The sequence below is a fragment of the Harpia harpyja genome, unplaced genomic scaffold (assembly GCF_026419915.1).
Source record: "Harpia harpyja isolate bHarHar1 unplaced genomic scaffold, bHarHar1 primary haplotype scaffold_52, whole genome shotgun sequence".
NCBI classification, from domain to species: Eukaryota; Metazoa; Chordata; class Aves; order Accipitriformes; family Accipitridae; genus Harpia; species Harpia harpyja.
In genome coordinates, this window is record NW_026293413.1 from 1,022,052 (window position 1) to 1,043,245 (window position 21,194).

The window sequence follows — 21,194 nt, forward strand, 5'->3', positions numbered from 1 at the left end:
CACAGACAGATCACACAACACAGTATCATCCCAAACAGCACGGAGCCCAAGACTGCCACGGCGCTGTCCCGATCCAATATCGGGGAGGGTTCTTAAACGATCCCAAGAGCGAGATTAAGACACAAACGAGGTCAGATGCCGTACAACCTTACAAGTTTTATTTCCTATAACAACTGATAATAGCGACAGGACAGGGGGAAGAAGAAAGAAAAAAGTGGCAGGCCTAAGCAAGAAGACAGGAGAGATGCAGCAAGACTAGTTACCACCACCACGAAGCCAGCAACGTCCCGTTGACTCGATCTTGGTGCAGGTGATGGGGGTCCAAGTTCCAGGTTGCAGCAGACAGACGATGATGACAAGTCCCAGTTTCAAGCGCTGATTATCAATCCCTTGCAGTTCCTTTCAGTTCCTTTTTCCAGTCCCTTGCAGTTCCTTTTTCGAGGGAGGAGTACGCAGTTTTTCCAAAGAGTTCAGCCATTCCCACAGAGACTGCTAGCTTCAGGCGGATATGGTGATTTCTTCAGGGCCTTCAGCACGTACTCCCCACAGCAACAGGATGCTGAGGCTAGCAAATGGTCAGCTGTTCTCCTGCGAGCACCAAGGCCTCCCAGCTGTGAGGGTCACCCTGCTCAGCAGGGCCCTGACTGCTCCCTCCCTCCCAGGTTCTGGTGACGGTGAAGCGGTGGAAGGCAACAAAGTCCCCTTGGCCGCAGCTCTTGCATTTGTGCACGTGCCGCTCCAGGAAGGCGGCGCACTTGCGGTGCAAGGCGACCCGCTGTCTCTCGGGCCACAGCTCGTAGGCAGCCTCCCGCAGCAGTGGGACACAGAAGACCAGCACGCCAGACTGCCGCTCCGTGGTCTTCTTGCTCGGAGAGGGTCTCTCCACACCTGCAGGGCAAAGGGCCTTTGCATCAGCCTGAGCTGGGGCCAGGGCTCAGGGCCGTCCCAGCCGGGGGCATGAAAGTCGTGCCTTGGTGAGCATCCTTAGCAGCAAACCGGTGCTACTGCACACCGAGCCTTGCAGGACAAGGCGAAAGGGCCCGCCTTGCCTTGCTGATGCTAGCACAGCCCTGGGGACACAGCGCTCAGCTGTGCTCCAGACAGGAGCTGGGGATGTTGCCGCCAGCCGAAGCAAGCCCCGGCCAGTGCTTTCTCTCCGCTCTTGGCAAGGCAGTCCCCAGCCTCCTGAGCTTCCCCTGCTGCACCACAGGGGAATCAAAGCTGAACAAAAGCCTCTCAAAGGGCCTGGGGCACTTTGGAGGGCATCTTTGATCTGGATGCCGCAGGCAACTGGGAGAGGATATCGGTGATTCCAGATGCCCTCCCGTGCCTGCGCTACGAGCAGCACTTGAAGGCAGAGGAGCAGAGGCACTTGGGACGGCTGGTGGGAACTTCCCTCCAGCGCAAAGCTAGTGTTCTTTGAGATTGACTTGTAAGATCTTTGAACAAGCCATCCCGAACCGCCATGCCTGCCTGAGCTCCACCCAGCCATTACTGGGGCAGAGGGGGGAAGTGCACCATGCCCTGGGGAGCCCCACCAGGACACAGCTGGGAGCTCCCTTGGCCTCTTTACTGCTACCACTTACCACTCCCTGCCTGCCGAGAGGTGCCTGGCCCCTTGGTAGGATCTCGGACATCTTCTGGCACCTCTGTGGTTTTCAGCCACTTAAGGATGTTGTCGCTCACCAGCATGTCCAACAAGCAATTCATCTTGTGCCTCATGCCATCAGGAAGGATGTGCGACAGCAGCTGGGTGGTAAACACTGGCCCGATGACAGCTGCAAACTTCAAAACCGTCTGCTTCAGTGGCTTTATCCGGTCCAGCTGGGCCAGCGCAATCTCTGTCAAAAAGAAGCAACACCTCTTTCTCTCTTGCCTGTTTCCCATGCTGAGGCTGGAGAGGCTGGAAAGTCTCAACACATGAAACGGGGTCGACTTTGGCCTCTTCTCCTCGGCACCGCACCTGCTGGGCAATTGCAACCCAGGGCAGGCGTCTTCAAAATGGCTCCGCACCTGTTGGAATCGCAGGCCACAAGGCCTGGGGAAGAGCGAGACGCTCAAACAAACACTCGCCCACCTGGGGTGAGGAGGGCAGGATCCAGCAGGTACATGCATCCATGATGCGCCCTACCACATCTGGAGTAGGCTTTTGCCCAACAGCGCGCACAGAAAACAGAGAACCTTCCCCACCGCAGAGGTGGACTCAGAACTCCCCACAGTGGCTCTCTTAACTTGGCCAGACAATACTATGCCTTTCGTTTGGTTTTCATTGTTTTGGGGGACAGGACGGGACGGGACAAAACAACTTAATAGCAGGAACGCTTTAGCATGACGTTTCTTCAAGGGTCATACAAATGGCTACGGCTAGAGAGGAGGGACAGTCGTTGACAGCTCCCCCATCCAGCTCCCCTGGCTATGGAGGGATTTCCGTGCCAATCCACAGAAAAAAACCAATGGATTTGGTTTGGATTAAGTGCCTTGAGAGCACCGTTAGCTGGGGAGCTTAAGAAGAGAATAGCGAGGGCAAAGCCGCGATCACAGCTGAGTCAGCGGCAAGTCAAAGACTTTTCCCAGCAAAGCATTTGTTTCTGTGAGAAAAGGGAGCCGTCCTAGTGTTGCACCAATAGCCTTTTCTCTCCTACCTGCTGCTGGAAAGCAGCCAGCAGGCTCACAGCTGGTCCACGCCCAGGAGGGGAAAATGGCTGCCCGCAACCCCAGGCCTGTTTCTGGTTGCACTGGAGCCACCTTCCCAGCAGAGCCCCCAAGCTGAGAGGGTGACTCTGCAGCACACAAACGCCCAGCCTCCCTCTAGCCAATGCCCCGCCAAGGGGCCCCAGCACAGCCGCGAGCCGGCAGAGCGGCTCTCGGTCCCTCACCTTTCAAGGTGGTGGGCAGCACCGTGTTCTCCGGGTTCACGTCTGGCCTGATGATGCAGACCCTGCCATCATTCCCCGCGCTGGAGCTCGAGGTTGCTGCGAGGGGTGAAGCCTCAACTGCAGAAGCTGGGTGGAGCAAGAGAACACGAATAAGGCAATGTGCAAAGTAACTTGCGGCTTGCAAATGTTTCAAAATTCGCCTGAGAGGGGACAAGTCCCACTTGACATGGTCCAGTGCAAGCGCAGGGACCTGCATGTGCTGAACGTGGTCATTAAGCACAGCAAAACAGTTCCCACTGCAAGCATTTCTTTGCATAGCCCTCCCGGGACAGACAGGTGTTCTGCCTTCAGACCAGCTTTCCCAAACAGCCCCTCAGTCAAAGCTTCTGGAGTGCCTAGGGGGCAACTGAATGCCCCGCGACAGAAAGCAGCAGCATTGCTGCCTTCGACAGGGCTACCTCCACAGCCAGGGAAACTGCCAGGGATCATGCAAAATGCAGCATCAGCCCTGGCTGTTCCCAAGGCCACAGCACTCCGGCTGGCATGGGGCGCTCGGTGGCATTGCCACCGTTTTCTTCCATTACCAGCACCCTTGTGGGGATTTATGGTTTTGAATTCAAGTTTCCCGGGCCCGTCCCTCGCCTCAAGCTGGGGTTTGTTCTCAAGTGAGCTGGTGTTGGGCCAGGGTAAATTCCATGCCCATTAGAACGCCTAAGAAACACCAGAAACACATGTGCTCTGGAACCATTTCCCCTGTTGTTTTAGCCCCCCAACCCCCGCCCCAAGAATTTAGGCCCCTCCAAGCCACCAGAACTCGCTAGCCCCTGCTTTGGCTGTCCCAACAGCAAGGCACGCAGGAGCCCACGCCTCCGCCAGACCACGTTCTGCACCGCTGCAAGATCTGACTCTGCCCAGACCCGCGGGGGAATGATGGGGCAAGACTGTGCTGCGGAGAATGCGCCACAGCAACTCGCTAGTCAGCAGCAAAGGTGCTTACTGATCAGGCTCTCCCAGTTGTCCTCTGCTTTTTCAGCCCGCCTCCGGGTGCGGAGCAAGAGCATGTCATTGCAAAGAAGGCAGCCCAGCAGCTCCTTGCAGTAATACGGGATCCCCGAGCTTCTTTGGATCAGGAACCTGGACAGGAGCAGACACGGCAGTGACCACCACAAGGGGAGTAAGGTGAAACACGGTTCAGCGGCAAGTCACTTGGGCAATACAGGGTAGCCAGCATCTTTGTCACAGCTGCACCTCGCCTTTGAATGGGACAGTCCTCTGCTGGCTTAGGCTTTTGGGCCCCCCTGAAGCTCCAGCCTTCGCTGAAGTCCATGGGAAAAGAATCGTGGACAACGGCCAAAGTGCAGAGCAGCGAGCCCTGCCTTTCCTCTCCTCAGGAGCCTAGATCCTCTCTGGCAGCAGGGCAGGCCTCTGCCCCAGGGCATCTCCCCCACAGCCTGGCCACCTAGACCAAGGCCTTTTCACAGCCCAGCCACGCCTGGGCTCAGGACTCCTCCTCCCTTCCTCTCTGTGCAGCCGCGAAGGGCTGACACCTCCCACGCTCTGTGTCTCGGCAGTGGCCCACTCTCAGCTCACGCCTGCCAGGACAAGGCATAACGAGCAACCCAGCTCCTAGAGTACTCCCTAGAGTCGGTGATGCTTCTAGTGGCCCTGCGCTCCCTTTCCTGGGGGCTGATTCCCGTCCGTGGTCTGCATAGGTTCAAGCCCTCAGGAAGAGCTCCCCCGCCTCGAACTTACCTCGCTAGATCTGTGCTGTCCACTCTAAGGTTCTGGCAGACTGTCTGCACCACAGCTGAAGGTTTCAGCTCATCCAGACGAAGATAGGTGATTTTCTGGGACGTTGTGTTGTCTGCTGCAGCTTTGCAAAAGCCCTCTGTTCTTGCGTAGCCCGGCGCTAAGCTCATGACCATGAAGTAGGAGACATTTCGGAGCAGGGGTGACATGATACTCCAGGAGGCAGGGTCGATGAAATGGGCATTGTCAATGACGAATATGCCAAATTCTCCTCCAATGGTCTGAAAAAAAGCAGGATGTTCTGAGGGCAATCCAGTGGAATCCCAAGCATCTTGCAGGGGAGGAGATTGAGCCTCTGTCTCTTGAGAGGATGCTCGGAAGTCTCTCCCCAGCCACTTCCCTGCTCAGAAGCTTACTGACTCTTAATTTCTTTGAGATTTTAAGGTCACACCTAACACCACCTGACCTGCAGAAGGAGGCAGCTTGGGCAAGGGAATGCAGAAGCCATTGCTCCTTGTCCAGGGTACACTTGACAAGAGGAAAGTTATGGGGTGTGTTTGTGGGGCTGCGGGGGGGGGGGGGGCGTTCCTCAGGCCCTGAAGGGCGATGGCCCGGGCGTGTGGTCCTCCCACCCGCTCACACTGCTGTGGTGCAGAGCCCGCAGCCAGCAGGCTTGTTTTCCTTCTCTGACCCAGGAGGAAGAAAGGAAGGAGAAATGCTCACCTTCTCTAGCACTTTTGCCCAAGTCGAGTGCAACTCCTTTTTTCTTTCAATTCCACGCATCTCGCGAACCTTGTCCGAAACGGGAAACTGGCCAGAAAAGCAGAGTCAGGGAGGAGCATCGCTCTGGGGCTAGGCACACGAACCCACCAAGCAAGACCGCAGAGCAAACTGCCTCTGCTGGCCTCAGCACCTTACCTCTCCCCAGCACAGGTGCAAGGAGCCACAGTGGGGACTTCACCTGGAGCCTAAAGCAGAGGCCCTCTGCTGAGGGTCGCTGGCAGAGCTGGGGCTTGGGGGTGGGCTGAAGAGCTGGTTCTCTGCCTGTAGGACGCTTGGGCTGGCTGGAGCAGACCACTCGCCCAGCACCAGCCTCTCTCCAATGCCACTTCCAAGGTGCTGAACAGGGCACCGGGCACCACCAGACGCAGCGTGGGACATGAACTCACCCCAGAAAGGGAGCCCCCCAGGGCCCAGGAATGGGAAACCTGTGCTATGACCCCCACGATTCCCACCCCTGAGCTAAGGCACTCCCAGCAGTGCGCCCCCACAACATCAGACCCAGAAAAGCTCACGAGAAGGCCTTCTCCAGGGCCAGAGAGGCCTCTTGCTCTCACCTCGACAAGGAAAATGTCATTGAGGAGGCAAAAGCTGCTCTCTTCAATTGTCCCTCAGAGCTCTGTCTGCAGCGTGTGCTGCCTGGCACCGCACTGTTCACAGTCCTGGAGGCCCAGGGCCCTGGCCATCAGCGTACGGATGGCACAGAAGGACTGCTTCATGTTGACCTCTAGCAGTTCCATGGCAACTACCCTGCCGTGCAAAAGCAAAGGGGACTGAGATCCCCAACAGCCCAAGCCTTCTAAGACAAAAGGGGTGCAGATGCCCTTGGGGGGGGGGGGCTTGTCAGCCACTCGTCTCAAAGTGCTTCCCAGAGGAGGCCAAGCTTTTCGCTCCTCATACGAGAAAGGGCACAGAGGGGCAGTTGCTGCCAAGCCACCGGGAGAGCCGGGTCCAGACTCTTGTGTCTCCCCAGCGCCGGCCCAGGTCTCGCTACGTCCCCCTGCAGAGGAACTCATGGGGCTAAGGGGCAAGGATGGAGCAAGTGGCGGCTTTGCCTTTGGGCTGCAGGCCTTAGCAGCCTGCTTCCCAGACCACAGGAAGGCTTTTCTGCCCCAGTGCTCCTTCTGGGAAACAGGCAGAGGGCAAGCAGGGCTTCCGAGACAGGCCACCCTGCTGTCTGTTGGGTCTGGAGTCAGATGAAAAGCATTGGGCTTGGGCTCTTTCTTTCTCTCTGTGCCTGGCCCAGAAGTGAAGGAGGAAAGGGCATGGCTCAAGAAGCCACCTCCAGCTCCCCAGAGATGTAGAGGCGGGAGCAGAGCATGCAGGTGCTCCTAGGGAGTGTCTCCAGGAGGCTTTCTCGAGAGGCTGCAGTCCAAGGGCCAGGCGCACCGGCAGAGGGGACGGAATGTTCTATGGCTGCCAGGTGATGGGCAGGGGCAGCGTCCCAAAGCTAGAGGTCAAAAACCTGTACCTGTGGCCAGCAGCCTGGCCGAAATAGGCCAGTTCGGTAAGTAAGTGGCTCTTTCCGGAGCCCATCGTCCCTCAAATGCCAGGATGTGCCTTTGTCCTAAGTCCTCGTAGGCTTTCAAGCAGCTGCCAAAGAGGTCAATCTCCTTCTCCCGACCTGTGAAGACAAACAAGAAAACCAGCTGCTGGGTGTGCTGAAAAGCAGAGAGATGTCACTTTGGCTGGCACCCTCCACTGCAGTTCCCTGTCCCGCCACCACTTCCACCAGCCTGCCTACAGCCAGACCTCCTTCCTGCCCTCTCATCCCAGCTTTTTTACCTCTGCCTTCCTCAGAGCGGGAGGGGGCCCGCCTGCCCCACAGCGCAGCTCCTATGCCTTCTTCCCCGTCCCACCACCCTCTGCCCTCCCACAGGCACAGAGGTTCAGCTGGCCCCATGCAACTCCCCGCAGTGATCCAGCACAAGACTGGAAGAGATGATGCGAGTTGCTGCAGCATCTCCTTGCTGTAGCATGAGCCACAGGGCACTTCCTGGTAGCCGAGGCAGCATCTTCAGTGTCTTTTGGCTGGGCTAGAGTGAATTTTCTTCAGTGATAGCTCCTACAGTGCTATGGTTTGGATTTGTGACCAGACACGGGTGTTGCTAACACAACGCTGTTTCGGTTATTGCTGAAGAGTGCTTGCACAGCGTCAAGGCCTTTACCATTTCTGATGCCGCCCCGCCAGCGAGCAGGCTGGGGCACACAAGAAGCTGGGAGGGGGCACAGCCACGACAGCTGACCCCAACTGCCCAAAGCCCTATTCCATACCATATGATGCGGTGCTTGGCAAGAAGAGCTAGGGGAAAGAGGGAGGAAGGGGGGACGTTTGGAGTTACGGCGTTTGTCTTCCCAAGTCACCGTTACGCATGATGCAGCCCCGCTTTCCTGGAAATGGCTAGACACCTGCCTGCCAATGGGAAGCAGGGAACGAATGCCTGATTCGACCTTGCATGCTTGCACAGCTTTTGCTTTACCTATTAAGCTGTGTGTGTCTCAGCCCAGCACTGTTCTCACTTTTACCTTTCTGATTCTCTTCCCCATCCCACTGGGGGCAGCGCGTGGCTCTGTGGGGCTGAGCTGCCTCCCGGGGTTAACCTGTAACAGGGCCCAAAACCTCCAGCAAGACACCGCGTGATTAAAGGCACCCCGTGTGTCCTGACGTTTCCATGTCTACACCCAGATGATGCCAAGAAAGGATCTCTGAGGAGTACAAGGGGGAGAACCCACCACCGGAACTCTCCGTCAGTCTGGCAGAAGGCAATCTCTTTCCTGATCCCAAAGACATAGCCCCCAGGTGTGAGCAGCTCCGTAGCTGAAAGGTACCTTCGTACCAGGTCTGGAGCACGGCAAGGCAGCACCAGGCGCCTCACCCTGCTTTCCACCCCAAAGAGATCAACCAAGTAGGGGCCAAGAGAGGCCGCACTTCCTTAGGGCCGCTGCAGGCAACACCATCCCCGGCAAAAGCTTCTCCCTTCCCAGCATGGCACTAGAAGTTACTGAGGGGAAGAAACTGGGCTTCAGAAGAGCAAGGCATTCTCCACCTACCCAGTAAGGGGGCGTACTCTGACCTCTTCTTGGCAAGACCCATGCCAAATATGCTAGAAGCAGGGGAAAAGAAAACACAAGTCAATTAGCTGGTGAGAAGCCAGGGGACACAGAGAAGCAGCCTGGCGTAGAGGGGCAGGATGTGCTCCTCGTGCACCTGCTTTTCTTGCGAGCAGCATGTTTTCCCCTGTATGCACCCCCACCCATAGTTCAAGCTGCACGCTAGGACAGCTTCAAGCATAAAGAAGCCCAACGGCCATGGCAGGACAGGAGAACGTATCAAGAGTCCACCACCAGAGGCCAAACCAAGAGACATCGGAGACATGTGAAAGGAGCCAGGGCGTGCTGTTGGCTAGCACACGCTGGCAAAGAGAAACAAGTGTCTTGGAAAGGAGGACTTGTGTCACTGAATGGGTTGGGATGCCAAGCACCTTAGCACCTTTGGCTCAAGTCCTCCTGTAGTTTCCAAGAGATGGCAATGTTAACATTCAAACCGTCATCCAAAGAGAAGGTCAAATCCTGGCCCAGAGGAAGAGCTGACATTTCAGCAGGAAGACATGAGGAAGAGTGTCCCCATGGTCCACATTTCCCCATGGGAACCAGGCTGGCCCAAAGCTTCCTGCTCGGAAGCAGCCGGGACAAAAACCTCCTTGGGTCAGCATTACCAGGGCACGTGGTGGAGCAAGCACAGTTGAAAGCCATTTGGACAGAGCCTGCAAGGCCAGGTTGTGTCTGCCAAGACAGGCAAACCTTCCCCATCCCTGTGGCTTCGCTCCCGCTCTCTTAGCAGCAGGAGACAGCAGGGGAGAGAGGCAAAAAGCCTCCCGCGCCAGGGCTTCTCACCGTCTCAGCCACAGGCAAGGGAGACCAGCTTGGTCTCTCTCTGCCTAATTCCTCTTTGCTGGCCAAGGCTGCACCCTTGATGCCACAATCCCCTCATCCAGCCCTCTCAGAGGTCACTCACCTCTTCTTGGTGATCCCCACATATTGATAGACAGTGCCAGGATGACTGAGGCCTTTCATCTTTCTCTCCGGCAGCTCCTTGAAGTAGTAAGGGGGCAGCCGAGAGGAGGCGTAGGTCACTGCATCACAGGACACCAGCCCAGGGTAGTGCACCATCATCCGGGCTGCCAAATTCACCTTCTGGCCAATGACTGCCAGAGAGAGAGAGAGCGCGCGTGCGTTGACATCTCCGTGCGACCAGCCCCGTGGCGCCCTTCCAGGCCAATGGCTGCCTCACCTCCAGCACAGGCCAACCCCACAGCGGAATCAGCAGAACCCAGGGGAACAAACGGCCACAGAGCCCATTCTCCTGCCATGGGCCAGGACCCGCACTGCCTGGGCCGCTCCTGACCGGCTGCTGGGAAAGCCCTCTCCCAGCCCGCCTTCCTCTTCCAGAGTCCTATGCTTAAGCAGGCCCATGCCAGCCTCCCGCGCCTCAGACGCACGCCTCCTACCTGTGTATTCATGCCTCAGAGGGTGGCCGGTGACTCCGCAGAACACCGTCCCACTGGTAACTGCAACAGACACCGCCCTGGCACACAGGGAAACAGCGCAGCTTCAGCAGCGCCCCAGGCGCAGTCCTGCCCGCCCAGATTCATCCCTTCCCGCACCTCCCCTCGGCGCTAGCCTGGGCCACCCGCCATCCTGTCTGGCCAGCGTGGGTCTTGGGGACGTGGAGAGCTCAGGGGCGCAACATACCCACGTTGCAAGGGACAAAGGACGGGGTAGAAGGCACGTGGGAAGTTTTGGACGCTTCCCCTGAGGCCACATTCCCTGAGCTGCAACCTGCAGAAGGCCACAGCCCTCTCGTGAGCAAAGAGGGAGGGAAGAAGGCACCCATGATGTCACTGCCTGCGATGGCAGCAACCTGAGATCAGGCGGCTGGACCCCATCCCGTTCGTGGGCCAGTCGCCCAGAAGGGCCTGCCTCTGGCACCAAGGAGCCTCTCGCCCTTGCAAGGGCTCGTTCCAGCACGGTGGCTAGCAGGGTGTGCTTGGAGGGACTCCGCCTGGCTGCCAAGGGCTAAGTCCGGGGCTCGCCTGCCACCTCCCAGGGCACTGGCCTCCTTCCTGCCAGGGACGAGGCAGAGCAAGCTAGAAGACACGTCTCTTTCTGGGAAGCCCCCTTGCACCATCGCAGGCAGCATGCACCCCCACCACACGCTCACTCTGTTTCCATGAGCATCATGGAGCAGGAATTGAAGATCTGACTAGCACTCTGCAAGGCGTGAATGCTCTCGTAGGGCAGCTTTTCTCCGCCGAGGCCAAACACACAGAGGAACACGCAGCCCTGCCAAGGACAGATGCAGCACATCTTGCTACAGTGCCTAAGAGGGAGCCTCTCCCTCTTGCTCACCGCCCACCCTCTCAGGGTGGGGGGAAGCGATTGCTCCCACACACTTACTTTATCAAACAGGACGATTTTGTTGATTTCGCCTTTGTGAGGACAGAGGATTTCCAGCATCATCCTGCTGGCATCGTGGACGGCGGTGTGGATGGCCACTGTGTTGATACCTGCAGTCAACTGCAGTTGGACGAAGAGGCTGGTGACTGGCCGTAGCTCAGAGAAGAGTTCCAGCGGCACTCTGTCATCAAGCTGGAAGACAAGAGCACGATGGCTTCACCAGCCTGCTCTCCCGGGGGCTTACTCCCCATACCAGATACCGAGGGAGAGCAGGCATACTGGCAATAGCAGGTACTACCCGAGGAAGGGCTAAATCCTCCTCTCGGTGCAAATGGTGGGCAGGCTGCCCAGCCTGTGGCAGGCAGATACCGAATCGTTAACGCAAATGACAAAGGAGAGAAAGTTGCTCCGGTAACACCCCATCCTGGGACAAGTATGGACATGAGGGGCGACCCGCAGGGATGCTCTGGGGACTTCAGTGCAACCTCCCCTTTATCCCACTGTCACGACCGCAGCACATCCAGAACCATACCCACAGAAAAGACAGACAGACAGAAGTCTGCCTCCCACCACCCATATCTCTCTGAGAACAACACACGCAATGGTGCAGCACCAGTGCCCCCTGGCTCAGTTTCCCCGCGTTGTCTTCTCAGGGTGCGTTTTCTTCTGTTTGTCTGTTCTCGTGAGAACTCCATCTCTGCAATGCACCACTTCTTCTGCCCTCCAAAAATGCAGCCCCCAGCAGTGGTGGCCTGGACGTACCTTCCTGAGAGCAGCTTCTGATATGTACTTGCTAAGCATGTCGTGCGTATTAGGACCGCTGGGCAGGGGAAGAGCGGGCCTCATGGCACCTGAGGAGAGAAAAAGCAGGTGGTTGCTGGGAGGATGGGACTACGAGGTGTTGGAAAGCAGGGGCTGGCACTGGAAACGGGGGAGAAAGAGTCTTCTGCGTTTGCTCATGTTGCCACCTCCAGATGCTCACGGCAGTGCTGTCCCCTGGAGGGAGAAGGCAGCAGCAGCCACTGCCCCAGCTGATGCACACAAGGGCCAAAAGCATGAGTGCTAACCGAAAGGAGGAAGAGGGCGGGGGTGGTTCCTCTCTGGCCCCTGAAGCAGCCAGGCCCCACCTTTCCAGGCAATCTGCGAACAAGGTGAAGTTGGCACTCACCTTCCCCTTCCAAGCGGCGGCTCCTTGGGTGTTGCACAAGCTTGCGTAAAGCGTCTTGGCATTCTGACCAAGACATCCGATCCATGCCTGTAACCTGAAGACACACGGCGTGAAGGCACTGCCACTGGCCTCCCCAGGAGTCCCAGGGGACAAAGCCCGCCCTCCACCGTCACTGCCCAGAAAAGGGGAGAACAAGCCCACCTGGCTGGATGGGACAGCAGTGCTTCCTCAGAAGCACCGGAGCTGGGCAGGCATCATCCAAGCATCCCCCAGCTGTCAACCACAGCGCCATGACCCACAGAGGATATTGCTGGTGGGGCCAAAACCCTCCCAGTGCCTCCCGACCCCTCAAACCAAGCAAGCCCAGCCCACTGTTACCCCTGAGATGGAAGGACAAGAGCTTCAGCTGCCTACCCACTTCCACAGCTCCAACTCTCTCCACATCCAGCTCCTCAGCCTTCTGACACCTCCCTCCTTCATGTCCAGGTCTGGGTCCTCAAAATGGCTCTACAGGCCATCCCATCCACCTACCTTCACAGCTCTTTTGCCTGCAGGGCGCCTGGTCCTGAGCCGGTGCTGCTCACAGAGCTCCCAGGAGGTGGCCGAGAGGATTACTTCACCTGCGTTCGCAAGCTCTTCGGCCTCACGAACTTCATCCAGGGCCTGGCCACAGATCAAGAAGTACTGCCGCCTCCTGTCTCCGACTAGCAGGAGGTCCATGGGCCCTGCAGAGATCCCTGGTGAGAGAGAGAGGGAGAAGCAGCACTGACACAGGGAAGATTTGGAGCTCTACAGCCCCCAGCATCTCAGCTGTTCAGAACCTAATCTGAAGCCCAGTGGGGAGGGCATTATGGAAGGGGAGGGCATCCTCCATCCTCCATCCTCCTCAGGGGCATACTGACACAGGTCCCTGAAACGGGTGTCTAGAAATAGACAGTGTGTTGAGAGTGCCGGGTGTCTTAGCCAGCTGCCTGCCCAGAAGCCCAGCAGCCTGCCCAGAAGCCCAGCAAACCAGGCGGGCTTGATCACTGCCTGCTCCACCAACATGCAGGCAGGTTGTAGCTGTCTGCTTGAGAACACACGACAGCCTGCCAAAGCCCTTCCCAGAGCCATGTGCAAAGCAGCTCCCCTTTGCTCTTTGTGAGAGGCAGGGGAGAATCCAGCAGGGCAAAGGATGCAGAGCTGCCCCCACCTGAAAAAATGGAAAGATAACTACCTCCCACAGACATCTGTGCTAAATCAGACATTCAAGGACCCTCATACTTGATCTGACGCCCGCTTTGCCTTTAAGCTTCCTCTGCAGTTGCAAACGCACGCAAACCCAGCAGGCCTGGTCTCCCATCCCCACCCAGACTACAGCTGGCCCCTTAAATGCTCACAGGAGATGCTTTCCTTTGGCACTAGCCCCAGTACGGATCCCCCCATTCCCTGCCAGCGAGAAGCACCCCGTGCCACAGCGCCCGTACCTATCTTCAGTCGGACCTTCTGACCCACGCGCGTGTCACGATTCCCATACTTCCTCTGGATCTGCCGGCTACATTGCAGCACCAGGCTGATGGTCTTAGCCAGCTCCCGGGGTGGTGCTCTCCACAGCACCAGCACAGCATCCCCTGGGGAAAGTGAGGGAAAGGTAAAGGCTCTGCTGAGACCTGACTCTCCCCGACCTACGCTCAGCGGCAGGGACAGCAGAAACTGGCCGACGTGCTGAGGAAGATGGGCCTGTGGGAGGGCATCGTCCTGGAGGGCCAAACCCTGGGCACCGGCACACCGCTCCTCTCCCGGGCCAGCCTCAGCGGCCGACAGCCGGCAGCGGTGGCACCCCCTGCCCCGAGCGCTCCTCTGCAGCTGCAGCACACCAGGGCCACCTCCTCCCCTCGCAGCCTGGCAGCCCGAGCTCCGCCATCACCAGGGCCTCCCTGCCCCTCACCACCACCCCGACACACACCTTTGGCTGTGCTTTCTAGGGGGTCTCCTCCTCTCAGTGCTTCCTTGCCCCCACCCCCAGCCCAGGGTCCTACCAGCAGGGGCAGAATGAGGGAGACCACAGCCCTTGCCAAAGCCAAACCGGAGGCAGGCAGGCCCAGGGAGAAAGCGAAGCCTGGAGAAAGGGCACTGCACGGGGGGTGCGTGAGTGGCCAGGAAGCTGGCTCAAGGTGCTGCACAGAGCCTCTTGAGAAGGAGAGCACAGCAAACGGCCGCCACAACGCTTAAATGCCGCAGGTCAGCACACGTGGGCATCGTCGTCCTGCGTACATACCAGCAAACTTAAAGATGTCTCCTCCAAAAATCAGCATCTCTGCGGACAGAGAGAAGGAAAGGAAGAGCCATGTGGGCACCTTCTTCCAGAAGCCACAGAGCAAGCCCCTCTACCCCGAGAGGAGCACCCAGGTGAGGGTGCACCGTGGGGCACAGCTCAGGAAAGCACCGCTCTGGCCTGCCTCCCAGGCTCACAGGGGCCACAGCCCTGGTATGTGCACAGCAGGCAGGGAGGCAGGGCTGCGAGCTGCCACCAGATCTCAGAAAGGTGGAGGCTGGAAGGGACCTCTGGGGTCCATCTGGTCCAACCCTGCTGCTCAAGCAGGGCTGCACAGAGCCAGCTGCCCAGGACGGTGGCTAGATCATTTTTTCATAGCTCTAAGGAGGGAGACTCCACAAGCTGCCTGGGCAACCTCTGCCAGCGCTCAGTCACCCTCACACTCAAAAAGTCTTTCCTGACATACAGAGGGAACGGCCTGTGTTTCAGTGCATGCCTGGGGCATGGCCTCTGCTCCTCACACTGGGCAGCACTGGAAAGAGCCTGGCTCTGTCCTCATTGCACCCTCCCTTCAGGTTTTAGACACATTACTAAGATCACCCCCCAAGCCTTCTCTTCTCTAGGCTAAACAGTCCCGGCTCTCTCAGCTTTTCCTCATAGGAGAGATGCTCCAGACCCTTCATCATTTTTGAGGACTCTCTTGCTTTGCTCTACAGGTGCTGCCAAAGAGGTGGCCACAATGTGCTCACGGTCAGCTTAGAAGGGTCAAGATGTCCCCCGTGAAAAGGGGCTCGTGAGGGTGTCACAGACACACACACACACAGAGACACACACACGTATATCAGCGCCAGCATCCTCAGGTCACTCGCACGCTGGCACTTGCTGGATGCCCCCAGCCTGCTCTGGGCACTAATGCATCACCGAGCCGGGTGTTCATGCCAGAAGCACAGAGGAAGCTGCTGAGAAAGCGGGTGCCTCCTCGGCCACAGTGGGGAGCAGAAAGGACCTGTGCCGGTCTTGATTCACCAGGACACCCTGGCTGCTCTTGCTGTTCCTGCAGCCCTTGCAAGGAGACAGGACCAGGCTGCCCAGCATGTCTACCTCCACCCTCCATGAGCAGCCTCACGGCCCGCTGCCAGACAGTCCCACGGCACGGCTCTTACCCTCCAAAATGTCACACAGGTAGTCATTGAGGGTTTGCGCCAGCTCATCAGTGCCTCTGTCTGGGCCGCTCCTCTGGATGAATTTCTCTGTCAAAGCAGTGAAACCTCTAACAGGGACACCCAGAAGTCAGGAAATGCCCACGTGGGCCAAAGGACCCGGCAGCCAGTTCCATGCTGCCCGGCCCGAGAACCTGTAGGTCACACCTTCCCACGCGCTGGCTCAGTGCTGGCGGTGGCAGCGGTTGACCGCCCAACATAACCTGTCCCCCTCTCTTTGGGCATCCCAGCAGAAGACCTCAGCAGTGACAAGATGGCCACTCTGTCTGAGGTGCCGGGGCAGGGCTCCAAAGGGCCTAGTGTGTCCCAAAAAGGCTCGTGTCCGTGGTTGCTCCTCCCTGCTCCCCCCACCTGAAATATCCGCAAAGAGCAGCACTCCGTGGACAGTCTGAATGGGATTGTCACTCCTGAGACATTCCTCAACAATGAGACTGGGGAGGAAAGCTGCTGCTTTCTCCAGCTGTGAGTGGTAATGGTTCCTCTCCCAGGCAGAAGCCATCATCAGCGCCCTGTGGCACACGGGGTACCTCAGGAGAAGATGGCCGTGCCCAGCTGGGAGGACGAGGACCTCACCACACAGTGCGACTTGCACAGTGAGCCCGGGGCCTCTGTGCGGGACAACTGGCCCTCCGCCCTCACGGTGGTGGTCACAATCACCCGGCAGTGACCTCCTCCGTAGGTCATCACTTACTTACCCATCCTCTGTCCTCAAGCAACACAATCAGCTAGCAGCGACATCCTCTGTATGTCATCGCCTGCTGAGCAGCTACCGCCATGGTCCAGTCTCCCTCCTTGACGCTGAGCCGCTGACTCGGAGGCAGCCAGCGCCACCCCACTTCTTGGAGGACAGTGCCGAAGGGAGGCTTGCGCAGCGACCCGTTGCTGAATTTGCAGCGACCTAACTAAGGCCTTGCACCCTAAGAAAGGGTCTTTGGAGGCTCCAAATGAGGCTTCGTACCCTAAATGAGGAGTTTGGCCCCTAAGATGAGGCTTCGGGCCCTCCAGATGAGCATTTGGACCCTCCAAATTGCAGACTGGATCCTAAAAAGGAGGCTTTGGAAGCTAAAAAATGAGGGTTGGGGCCCGAAAATGAGCCTTCGCACACTGTAAATAAGGCTTTGGCCTCTACAACGGAGCCTTTGGCCCTTCCAAATCAGGCTTTGGGCCTTCAGAATGATGCTCTGGGCCCTCAAAAAGTCTTTGCACCTGAAGAGTGGGGCTTGGAACTGATGAATGAGGCTTGGACCCTAAAAATGAGGCTTTGGACCATAAGAAGGAGGTTTTCAACCCTGGAATCGAAGTTTTGGACTCTAAAACTGAGGCTTTGGGCCCTAAAAGAGGGGTTTGGAGCCTAAAAATGCGGGCTTGGAAACGCAGGATGCAGCTTGGACCCTCAAAGCAACTGGCTGGATCCCAAAGGCTTTGGAGCTTGAAAAAGCAGTTTTGGAAAGCCTAAAAAGGCTGCTTTGGGCTCTAAAAAGGAGACTTTGCCAACTGCAGCAGAGCCTCTGGACCATCAAAATGAGTCTTTGGAGTCTAAATATAGACTTTGGACCCTAATGTGAGGCTTTTATCCCTAAAAGCGAGGCTTTGGGCCATAAAAATGTGGGTTTGCGCCCTAAAAGTGAGGCTTTGGATCCCAAGATGATGGTTTGGAGCTTAAAACTGAGTCTTTGGGCCCTGAAAAAGAGAATATGGGCTCTGTAATTGGTTTTGGACCTTACAACTGATACTGGGGGTGCTAGAAATGAGGGGTTGTACCCTAAAGTTGCAGGTTTGAGCACTTTTGTGAGGCTTTGGGCCTCAAAATTAAGGTTTGGTTCCTAAAAAATACTCTTCAGACCTGAAAATGAAGCTCTGGGCCCTGAAAATTTCAACCATAAAAATGAGGGATCCTAAAAATGCATATTCAGACCCTCCAAATGGGCCTCTGGAAGCAAACAATGAGTTATTAGACCCTCAAAATGAGGCTTTGGAATCTACATATGAGGGTCTGGGCCCTAAAAATGAGGCTTGGGGCTCTAAAAGTGGGGGTTGTACTGTAAAAGGGGGGGTTGGACCTTAAAAATGGGTATTTGGACCCTTGAAATGTGGCTTCAGGACCCTAACGATAAAGGGCTGGATTGTAAAAATGATTCTTTGGACCTTGAAAATGAGGCATTGGGCCCTGAAAATCAGGTTCGGACCCTCAAAATTTGAGTTTAGAGACAAGGTTGTGGACCCCGAAATGAGGCTCTGGAGCTTCTAAATAAAGCTTTGGACCATCAAAATGAGGATTTCTTAACAAAAATAAGAGTTGGGACCCTAAAATGAGTATTTGGACACTCAAAATGAGGCTTTGGGACTTAAAAATGTGTATTTGGGCCTTATAAACGAAGCTTTGAACTCTACAAAGTGGCTTTCAGTCCTAAAAATGAAGGTTTGAAACCTAAAAATGAGGCATACTACCCTAAAAGAGAGATTAAAACCCTAAAAATAAGTCCCTGGGCCCAAAAAGTGAGGCTTTGGACCATAAGAAGGAGCTTTTCAACCCTAGAATCAAAGTTTTGGACTCTAAAACTGAGGCTTTGGGCCCTAAAAGAGGGGTTTGGAGCCTAAAAATGCGGGCTTGGAAACTCAGGATGCAGCTTGGACCCTCAAAGCAACGGGCTGGATCCTAAAAGTGATGCTGCTCTATAAAAATGAGATACCTGCTCCTGTGCATGTGGCACCCCTGGTCCTGGTCCTGGCCCTGCTCCCTCCCTTGCCCCAGCTGCCCCTGGCCCACCTCTCACCTGTTTCTCCTGAGGCCGCTCAGCCTCTGCCCTCTCCGGCAGAGGAATTTGGCCACAGGTGACATCACAAGCATCTGCACAAGCCAGGGTCCTGGGCCTGCCCTGTCGGCAGTGACATAAACACCACCACAAGATCCTAAAAATGAAACTGTGGCTTCTTAAAAAAAGGCCATGGGTAATGAAAGGCAGGTTTGGACCCTCCAAATGAGGATTTCAGCCCTCAAAAGCAGGCTTTGTCACTGCAAAGAATGGGGGAGATGCTACAAATACGCTTTGGACCCTGACAACAAGGTGAACCTATTGGTTCCTCTGTGGCCCCCCGAAATGAAGCTTTGATGCCAAATACAGGGCTTTGAGCACTACATTTGAGGCTCAGAGCTGTGAAAGACGGGTTTGGACTCTCTGAATGAGGGTCAAGGCCTTAAGAATGGGACTTTGCTCCCTAGAAATGGTGCTTTAGAAATGAAAATGAGGCTTTGAACCCTGAAATGAGGTTTGGGGCCCTCAAATGATGCTTTGGTACCAAAACCTAAGGCTTTGCACCCTAAAAATGGGTCTTTGGATGCTCAAAATGAGGCTTTGGGCCCTTAAAATTGCAGACCGAATCCTAAAAATGAGCCTATGGTCCATGAAAAGGAGGATTTTGTCCCTAAAAAAGAGGCTTTGGAAGCTAAAAATGAGGCTTTGGGCCTGAAATGAAGCCTTTGGACTCTCCAAACAGGGCTTGGCACCTTCATAATCAGACTTGAAGAAATCGTTACTCACCGGATTTAGTCCTCATCACGACCATCACTCTTCTTAGCAACAGAGGGGAAAGCTCTGGATGACAAAGGATATCAGGATGCGCTCCAGAAAGAAAAGACCAGTGCAAGAAGATCCCCATCACCTAACTGCAAAGGAATAATTCTAGCTCAGTGAAATGGGTACCCAAAATGAAACACACAGAACAGCATCCATCATTGAAACTCTTTCAGTGTCAGTTTTAACTGCTGCAGATCTGCAGGCAGACAAACTTACTGTCACTGTCACAGGGCCCCAAAAGGAGTAATAATTAGCAAACAGAAACTCTACCCATAGCCCATATCTATCTAGCCTTTCAAGGTAAAACAGCTCAGCCTACAGCTCTGAAGATATAGACCAGTCCACACTTACATCCTGGGTCTACCTGCTCCATGATCTGTCTAGAAACTGAAATCACAATCACCTTTGAAAGAGGAGGGAACCTGGGGGGAAGGGGGTTGAAAGGAAGACATTGGTGGAAAAAAGGAAAAGCGTGGGCACGCAATTCAAAATGGAAGGAGCCAAGTTATCCCAAAGACCAGCTCAGGCCGACTCGCTTTTGCTGGCAAAAAGCTGTGCAGCTTGGAGGAAAAAAAGCAGACTTTGGTGCTGGGATGCACACAAATGTCTGAGTTCAGATCTGAAACAGCAGAAAAACCTTGTCAGGGCTCCTTTCCACCGTCCTCCTACCTGGGTGCATGCTGCAACCTCCTTGTTTCCCTGAAGTCCTCCCAGACTAACAGGGACGTGGCATCTGTCCAGTCCACATGCCATGACGAAGAAACAGTTCTAATCGTGGAGCGGGTAGCAGATAACTGCATCTGCAGAAGCAAAGGGGCAGCCACGCCTCAGCTTCCGAGATGCCCAAAGCTGCCCCAGGAGCCCTCGGTGCCCCAGCATTTGCTTGGCCCTGAAGCCCCAGGCACAGAAGGGAAGGACAGTGGTCAGCCCCTGTGGGGAGAGGGACGGGGCTCCGTCCTTCCTTCTGGCCGCAGGAGGATGCCCTGGGCCACCCCAGGACAGGGTGTCTCTCCTCCTCAGCCCCAGGGGAAGGCGAGGCCTGAGGAAGGCCCCGGGTGCTGGGCTCAGCACGGGCGGCGTGACCGGGGCCAGAGCCCTGTCTCCTGCCGGGTGCCGGCCTGGCCGAGGCCAGCGGCTCCCGTCACGCAGCTCCTCCCGCCCGGGGCTGTGGCTGGAGCCCAGACAGAGCCGCCTTTTGGGGAAGACTTGTCGATCCAGAGCGAATCCAGAGCAGATCCCCTCCTGTCCTCTCATGTCCCCTCCCTGAGGGGGCCCAGACCCCACGAGCAGACCGAGGGAGGGCAGACCTGCGCACACACCTTGCGCTGCTGAGAGAACAGCTCCAGGTGAAATGGCCCCTCTTGCAGGCCGTCTCTCCGCAGGCCCAGTGTCCCGGCTGGCTGAGGAGCAGCTGCCCTGGCGGGGGGCAGCTGGCGCAGGGCAGCTCTGTGAGGAGAGGCCCGGGCTGCCCCGCCCGCCCGGCAACAGCTGCGCCATTGGCCACGGCTGAGCCAATCAGCGGAGCCGGTGTTGGCCTGTCAGTCACTGCCGACCTGGGGCGGGGCCGGAGGGGGCAGAGGCGGAGTGGCCTGAGGAGAAATGGGGGAGAGACGGGGTGGGGCAGCCGGGGCAAGGGGGGGACCAGGGCCAGGGCCAAGGCCAAGGCCAAGGCCAGGCCCAGGGCAGGGGCAGGGGCAGGGGCAGGGGCAGTTCCAGTTCCAGTGGCAGGGGCAGGGGCAGTTCCAGTGGCAGGGGCAGTTGCAGGGGCAGGGGCAGGTGGTCTCGCAGTGTGGACGGGCCCGGGGGAGACCTGGAGACCTCATCACCCGTGGGCCCTGCCGTGGCCCAGCTCACCAGCCCTGGGCCCGAGTGCGCAGCCCCAGGAACAACCCCAGCACCAGGGTCAGAGCAGCTCCTGCTGCTGCCCCGAGGGTCGCCAGCCCTGAGCCAGTGTGCAGGTATCTGAGCTGGGATGAGGTGGAAGTGGCGCGCGCAACAAACTTTACAACTCGGAGAGTGAGTTCTAAAGCAGGCGTGTTTATTTCAGCGCTGGGTACACGGGGGATCGCTCCACCTATCGTGCACACCGTAAAGCTCGTTAGTGAAGTTTAAATA

At 56.8% G+C, this 21,194-nt stretch overlaps 1 protein-coding gene across 1 annotated transcript; it reads right to left on the reverse strand.

The window, feature by feature from the left end:
* Window positions 1-565: 565 nt before the first annotated feature.
* Window positions 566-20,499, reverse strand: LOC128138504 (adenylate cyclase type 10-like). Its single transcript, XM_052779743.1, has 21 exons — window positions 20,399-20,499; window positions 19,749-19,879; window positions 19,044-19,168; window positions 15,448-15,552; window positions 14,288-14,326; window positions 13,497-13,640; window positions 12,562-12,767; window positions 12,031-12,124; window positions 11,625-11,713; window positions 10,863-11,054; window positions 10,627-10,748; window positions 9,914-9,990; window positions 9,421-9,610; window positions 8,457-8,509; window positions 6,877-7,029; window positions 5,349-5,446; window positions 4,629-4,906; window positions 3,874-4,010; window positions 2,877-2,993; window positions 1,587-1,841; window positions 566-888 (listed from the first exon to the last, which is right to left on the reverse strand). The coding sequence occupies exons 3-21, from the start codon at window positions 19,159-19,161 to the stop codon at window positions 566-568; spliced, it is 2,790 nt and encodes a 929-aa protein (XP_052635703.1). The 5' UTR covers window positions 19,162-19,168; window positions 19,749-19,879; window positions 20,399-20,499.
* Window positions 20,500-21,194: the final 695 nt, after the last annotated feature.

What these genes read in the sequence shown, in the direction of transcription:
- LOC128138504 (XM_052779743.1), bottom strand. Translation starts at nt 19,161, where the DNA reads ATGGGGATCTTCTTGCACTGGTCTTTTCTTTCTGGAGCGCATCCTGAT. An exon ending in AGACATCTTTAAGTTTGCTG is followed by an intron (nt 13,641 to 14,287) that starts GTATGTACGCAG and finishes CACTTTCCCCAG; the next exon opens with GGGATGCTGTGCTGGTGCTG. An exon ending in CAACTGGGAGAGCCTGATCA is followed by an intron (nt 2,994 to 3,873) that starts GTAAGCACCTTT and finishes CAGCTTCTGCAG; the next exon opens with TTGAGGCTTCACCCCTCGCA.